Consider the following 8,290-nt stretch of genomic DNA (forward strand, 5'->3'; position numbering starts at 1 on the left):
GGATTTTACAAGTTATGTAGGTACGAAGTGTTTAAAGTATAAAACTGTTTAAGATCAAATATATATACTCTCAAAAAAGGTTTTATAGCATATAAATAACAAACATTACTAAAAATATTATTTTTTACTATTTGATATATTTATATATTTTCTATATTATATTCCTCATTTAAGTTTGGTTGAAGATATGACTAAAAAAAATGTTTCTATAACGAAAATTATAGAAAATTTAATACTTATCAGTTACCTTCATAAAGGTACTCGTATATCTAGTTTTACTTTAAAACTCATAGAACCTATAGCTTAAATATAATACTATAGTGCAGTACCTAGCTAGTTTTGGAATTAAATATTTGCCTATGAAAAAAATTATCTTTAAATGTTAAATCATGTATGTATTAAATTAAAATAAATTTTTTTAGAAAATTTGTATCAAATCCTGAATTAAAAAAAAATATTTATATAATGTAAATATGCGTTAACTATGAAGATGAATAATAATAATTATTCATTCGTTTATTCATTCAACAATTATAGTTGAGAAATCAATAGTGATTATTGAGGCTCATCAAATATATAGCTAAATATTAAACATTTATTACTCACGAGATTTCAGTTCGTTAACATGTGTAATTTAGTCCAAGTTATAACCAAAAATTGTGTTTCGATACTACGTCACTACACGAACTTAATACCTATACTAAGTTAATAGCATAATATAGAATGCTTTGAAAATTTTAATTTATTTATGATTTTTACATAATATAAATATGTATGTAGATTAAAAAAGTGTTTTAACTAGAATTGTGTATACAATTCATTAAGATAAAATACTATTAAAATTTAAGAGTGTTACATTTGAATTTTATTTTTCAGAATGCAACTTAATTTTTATTTTATAATTTCTTTAAGAGCACGCTATATTTGTATGTATCGCCTTCTATTAGGTTAAGCGCAACATAATAAATTGTACGCTTATTTTTATTTTTAATTATCTATTTCTCTGTCATTTTTCTGTTGAAAATATTATATATTTATATATTATACTGCTTAATAATGTAATAAAAATAAAATTATTCAATTATTATTATTTATTAACAGTTATTCAAAGAAATTAATTTTACCTATGTTTAATTATTTAGATAATATTTTAATTTATTTTTTATAACATATATAATACTTTGAATTTAATCTGTTTTATTTTATCAAAATTAACAACAGGCCTATTAAACAAAAAAAAGTATACTATTACTTTTTCCAAAATAATCAAATAATACTTACAATCGTAATTTCTTTCATTTTGAATTTTCAATAGCAGTAACAAATAATATGTTTATATGAGTGTATTTAAAAAAAAATAACCAAATACAAATTGTACTTTCAACAAACTCGCAGCTTACGGATAAGCACCACAAACGTATGGAAAAAACTAACATCAAATATTGGAAATAAATTGGTATGTTAGTTCTTATAATATATTATCTATCAATAGATAAAGAACAAAATCTAATGACCTATGGTCATATACAGAGTGGAGACATTTTAAATTTCTGGTTTTTGAATTTATTAAATACTTTAATGTACAAAACATTATAAAAACATTACTTTTAGGCGGCTAAATGAAAAAAAAACAATACTTCATGTTATGTTTATTAATAAAATTATTATAATTTATAATTACTCGCTGTTCGTCGAGAGAATAACAGTTTTATCCCACCGCAACATCACCTATCGTTTAAGCTCCACCTGTTCTGGCTACCTGCTGTTAAAATGACTTAACAGGCTAAACGCGAACGTATTTTAGTACATTAACAGTATTCATAGTGTAGGTATATTGTTCGTATTATATGTTGTCTGAAGTTTGAACACGCTCAGTATTACAAGTGAATTGGTCGAGAAAACAGAATATCTGACAGAGCAACCGTTAAACTTGATCAGTGTATCATATTATTTTGTAGTTAGTACATATTCAAGTTTGGCAATGTGCTGTAGTCTCGCATCTCGCATGGGACACTTAATTCAGCAGGTGGTTCCAGCATATTTAGCGTGGGTTGTGTTGAGCAAGGCAAGGTCCAAGCACCTGCAGTACACCAGACGTTTGAACCTATGTGCCCGCTTACTCCCGCCATTTATTGGTATGAAAAATTCGAATATTATAATACATTGTACTGCTCTTAGTGATGTACATTGCACAAGGACACACGATCATAGTCGTCGAGGGATCAGTTAGATACGGCATGGCCGGTTTTCGGTTGCTTATTTGTTGTTTGTGTTTCGAGAAGCAACATATTACTCCAATTGTCATTATTGTTGTCTGGATGGAACGACCATAACAAAAAATAAACTTGATTTTATTTTTTTACACCCGAGACCCGACTAACTGAATTTTAGTATTGAAAAAATGAACTTGTCGAATCCTCGAAATCACCAGTGCCGCGCTGTACGATACTCTCGTTCGTTGACTTTTGTTTGGTATAATATGCAATAAGATATGTATACGGAGAACCAACCGAGTCGTGGGATTTTCGCTGAATTCGATAAATTGCTGATGCTGTTCACCACGATATATATACACGTGGTAGCATATAATATCTATTATGATTAGCAATAAAATTGCCAATTAGTTATGGTAATTTAATATACATATTATTATCATTGCATGTTATTTCTGCACGTTTTACTACTGACGAGCTTCAGTTTTATTTGTTTTTCCCCTCCCGCCATTACATATTATCAAGAATAACGTCGAGTTTTTTTTAATATAAAATGTAAATTATTATTAATTAATGGTAATAATTATTAGGTACGGTTTGTTGAACTTAATGCGATATAGATGAAATATATTTAAGAAATAAATTATTTATTCACGTAGGTTCAAAAGTTTATACTATGTAAAAAATTTTCATAGGATTAGGATCCATAGCATATTAATTAAGAACGGCGATCAATTAATCTTAAAATATTTAATTTTGGATTTAATAATGGAATATTTTATTTAATTAAAAAAACAGAAATTTTGATTTAACACGTATTTTGTGATTAAAGTATAATATAAAATATTAAAATGTGTCCAATACTAAATAGTATTAGTTACTAGGTACTTATTACACATGAACATGATAAAAAAACAAAATATTTATAAGAGTAATTATTTAATATTATTAATTTTCAAACTTCAAATGTTAATGAGTTTCAGTACATAACGGGAGTTCATTTTAATACCAAGTATTTTTCATTGTTTCTAGTTCCTATGATAAGCACAATATTTCTAACGGTTTATATGACATTCGTTACTAATAAAACATAAATATTTTAACAATAATAAGTTAAAAATGTGTAGTGTGTACATTATAATTATATTATTGCTTGTTACTTATTAGGTTGTTATACGCATTATAATAAATATTCTAAAGCGATAAGAAGTGACAACTATCAGTATAATATAATCATCATCCCTTACAATACAATATTTACACAGATTTGACGTCATCACCACTGTGTATACAGCAGTTTATAGTTATATGACTAAATTAGCCTTTCATAGATGATATTGTATAGATTAGTCAAATTTAAATTTCAAAAAACCTAACCTAATCAAGTGATATTCGACTGTTTAACAAAAAGGTATATAAGTAAAGTAAATAAAATATTAATTGTTATTTTTCAGTTTTACACATAAAAACTAAAACATTTTTAGTTACCTACATCTATTCTATAAATATAAAATGAATAGCTTATATTAATAATAAGGTTTATGCTCTACGGGTTTTCCTAGTTCTGCACGTTCAGCCGAATGCGTTTTCTTCCAATAAACATGTTTTTATTGCAATACATTATGACGTGATACATCATTTTCTGTTATTTCATATTAATATAATTTTAACAGTATGTGTAATATCATAAAATATTTGGGTGATTAAATTTTTTATTTAGGTTCTGAATGTCTTCCAAAATTCAAAAAGGTTAGAACTGTCTTTGCGGTAAAAACACTAAATGATAAAATTGGGACTACAAATTATGAAGAGGAGTACCCTTTTTTTACTTCAATAATTTAACTTTCACGTCCAACCATGACCTTAAAATGCATAGAGCTCCAGTATTCGAATCGTCGTATGTTTGGCGATTCACCGTCTTGTGTACAAAACCTTGGTTTGTTACACATGTATGAAACCCATCCGTTAGAATGAATTTTTGATCGTGTCGCCTCACATTTATGTTCTATGATCATTAGACCGTGATTTCAGATATTAATTGCGTCAGAATCGTTATCCTCCAAGGAAAAGGAGAGTTTATAGAATCCAAAGCTTAAAGTATACCCCTGTTGTATTTCCTTAGGCTTGCAAAATGAGCTTAGTAGTTAATCTGAATTGGATTTTATACATTTCCAACTAATTTTTCTTTAGTTTACAAAGTGATTGTGTGCACTTCTCCAAAATACCACTGTCATTATAATTAATAAATAATATACAAAAAATCATAGTATAATGAAAAATATATTAGAAACGAACATCCGCAGCGAGTCAACTAAACTAGTCAGAAATTTTCTGTACAATATGTTACACCAAATTAGCTACTATACTGGAATATTTTAAGCATTCCACTCTATAATCTAAGCGATTATAATAAATTTGTGTAGAGCCTATACGTAAAATAATCATATATCTATATAATATTTTACAACGCCATTACCATATATGTACACGCTAATTAATGATAATTTCAACTTAACAAAACAGAATTTATTTTATAATTGTACCTATGATAATAATTAGTTAAGTGACTATTTTAAAAACTACCTAATATTTGGCCTCGAATATTTAAAACGTTCTTGATGTTTGGTTATCATTTGTATAAACAATAATTATTACAATGACAATATATATAACATACAATATTATACATATATAATTAATAATATATTATATTATATAATATAGTGTTATTGCAACCTATATAATATTTTGGGTTTAAGGTAAGTGCAACTCAAGCCTTATAAATTTAATACATATTACATATACGTAATATGAAAATTATTTACATGTCAAGTATGAATAAAGGAGAACAACCAAAGGCTTCAATTTCAAATTACACGGTTTTTTTTAAAATATAAATATAATATAATACAATATCCTAGCATGCTTACTAAAAACATGACTTTATCTATTACTTTGCCTTACATTTTTAATACATATATTTATAAAAACAGTAAATATTGAGTTATTAAATGTAAAATTATACTTAAAAATATTGTTTAACCAAATTTTGAACAATTAATATGGTAAAAAATAACTGTGTTGTAGGTACAGTAGACTAATATATTTTAATGAATAAAACGTCAATCATATATTAATTTATAATATATAATTATTTAAAGTAATACACCTAGTTTATAACATTATGTTCAATGTTCAATATTTATATTATTATGTAGGTAATTCCCTATACAACTATACTAAGTATAATTTTTGTTTAAACAATTATTTTTTTACTTCAATACATCGTTTTATTTTAATAAATAAACTGTACCGATACCTAATATATTTAGTTCGTCTAAAAACTTAAAAGTATATAATATGATACATTTTATTTATTACTTTCAATAAATTTTCCTAACACACTTTAGAGTAATTTAATTTAATTAACTATACATTTTTATTGCTCAAGAATTTAAGAACATTTTTTTTTTTAATAATAATATGTAAATTTAATTCTTTTCAATTTTCGTATTCATAGATTTTTTTATCAACATTTACATTTAAAAACTGATGTAATCAATTATAGTTATTATTAGTTCATTACATTTTACTAATTGTAGGTATTTGCTCGATAAATTAAATTACAAAATTCTCCAAAGGTAACTAAATAATCAATTTATCAAATTTAATATTGATTTAATTGATATATTTTTGATTACAAGCTTGATTACACATTTTGTTATGTCGGCACTACAGTTTATATTTAAATTTTATCACAGTGCAATAGCTTACTAATTTGGACATTTATTAATTTTAACTTAAAAATAAAATTATTTAAAATTATTACAAAACATAAAACCAATCCATATAATAGGTATAGTACTATACTATAATTATATAACTACTCTAAGGTATTTAGTGAAGTATAAAAAGTATAAAAGAATAAAAATATAAAATAACGGCAAATATATATGTTATTGTTGTATATTTTAAAAATTGATATAATATATTTGTGAAATACTAAATAATAATACATATTATTATTATGTTATTCTATAGACGATCTCTATTTCAGAGAAAAAATTCTTAAAACAATAAAATGTAAATCAGACAATTTGTAAACATTATAAATGATATAATGATTCAAATATTTTTTTGAAACTATTTTTATATTAATTATTATTATTTATCTTTAACTAGATAAAATATAAACTTTGAATTTTGAACCAATAACGGATAATTCAAATGTTTGAAGATTCTAACGTTTAAATAATTACTTCATAATTTTGGTGAGAAAATAACACATACATAATATTTTTTTCTTGGAGTACACATTATACCTACTATTATACAGTATATCTACCTAATACAGTTTGTATTTTTTATTAACAATACAAATATAATGAATGAGTAATGAATAGTAATTTGTAAAATGTACACATTTTGGAAACGTGCGGTTACACTACGGTCTACGAGAATTGAGCAACTAAGCAACCGACACACTACCTATAATTTATAGGTGTAGGTACAACAACAAAAAAAAAATGTAGTAAAATAGTCGTCAACCCCTTTCAAAAGAAAAAAACAATAAAGGGCTTATTGTCTATTGAGGGGTAGAATGCCGATTACCTACTGATAACGCTATGATATTACATTACCTTATCTGCTATCGGTGAAAAATCTTTAAACAACAAGGATCATATCCTAATAATTTATACAATAATATAGTCGAAAACAAATAAATTAAATTAAACACGACGGGTGGCGCACGATCAATTAATTACGTCATCGTACGACGGCGTGGTGAGTGTTGTGGAACGGTGTTTTAGGGAAATATAGGTTTATTATAGTTCCAGCTCTTTTTTGGTGTGGCGCCTGAGATCCGACATCGTACATAAATTCGATTTAAATTCCAGCAACAATAGTAACTGCGTAAAACACCACAACATTGCGATTTACAACAAGCGTATACGTTTTATTCGACGTACTTAAATATTAACTATAAGGTACAATACAGAGCCTGTTAATGGAAAAACCGTGCAGGTATGATGAAAAATTCTAACGTCTTTTTTTCTTTCAAACTAACTTATGGTACCTATCACGCGGGTAAGTACACGACATTATCACATCGCCATACCAAAAAAATGTACCTGTTTGACTATTTATAATTACGGATACCTAATTAACCTACATGTAAAACTAACTAATATTACGTTAAAAATAATACGGCCGGGGCTGATCGTATGAAGCCAGACGTCTACGACTGTTGACCCCAACACATCCGGAGCAATAAATAGAAAACCATTCTATGGACATACATTTTTTTTACTTCAAATTACATTATTTTTCTAATTATTTTATTGTTGTATGTAAATCTATAGACCATTATGACAGTAATAATCGAGGTAATAATGAACAACATTGCAGTGGATTACTATATTATACTATAATAATATTTATATCAAAAAAAAAAATATTACTATTTACTAGCTTGTGACGGCAAAGAGTACGTCGTACTTAAACACTTACCTACGCCAAATAGATTTTTATATTTTCGTAACACTATGTCTCTTTTACAGCGATGTTTAAAGTCTCCGTGGTGCGGACAAGATTTCAACGCGGTCGCGGTACAATAACGATAACGAACATATTACAAAACGCCGCCGCATGGCCAAAACTCAACTGTTCGCGTCGCGCCGGTACTCCGTGACACGTGTGTGGTGGGTCTACGTCCGGTCGGCCCTCGGCGTCGGCGGGCGGCGGTGGCGACGGCGTGTCCCGTTGGCCGTCGGCAAATAATAGAGAGCAGTACGCTGTGAACGGTGGTGTGAGAGAGAATAACATATGGCATGCACACACGCGCACGTTTATGTTATTATTATGAAAAAAGAGTGAGCGAGATAACAACATCGTCGAGTGGGAAAGCGGTGCAGGTTGAAAAGGTGAGGGGAGAACGAGCGAAAAAAAGAAGTAAACAAAAACGAATAAATGCGTTGTCGATCCAATTGAAGGTTATGTTTTTATTATTTACGCGGGTTGGTGGACACGCCACACTGGATATCAATCGTTGAAATTAATAACCTGCGATTTTTATT

General features: G+C 27.3%; 1 protein-coding gene across 2 annotated transcripts in view; it reads right to left on the reverse strand.

The window, feature by feature from the left end:
• The window catches only part of LOC114120205 (Y+L amino acid transporter 2), a 25,471-nt gene extending 17,461 nt beyond the window's left edge, over window positions 1-8,010 (reverse strand). The window contains exon 1 of one of the 2 annotated variants that reach the window (XM_027982051.2): window positions 7,725-8,010. Coding sequence is in view for 1 of the 2 variants with exons in the window: in XM_027982042.2 (XP_027837843.1) it covers window positions 1,282-1,299 (18 nt within the window). In the remaining variant the exon portion in view is untranslated. Of the gene's footprint in view, window positions 1-1,281; window positions 1,441-7,724 lie in introns of those variants that run through there. The other variant, XM_027982042.2, reaches the window with a different exon arrangement.
• Window positions 8,011-8,290: the final 280 nt, after the last annotated feature.

This window comes from Aphis gossypii, chromosome 2 (assembly GCF_020184175.1).
Source record: "Aphis gossypii isolate Hap1 chromosome 2, ASM2018417v2, whole genome shotgun sequence".
In the NCBI taxonomy this organism is placed as follows: Eukaryota; Metazoa; Arthropoda; class Insecta; order Hemiptera; family Aphididae; genus Aphis; species Aphis gossypii.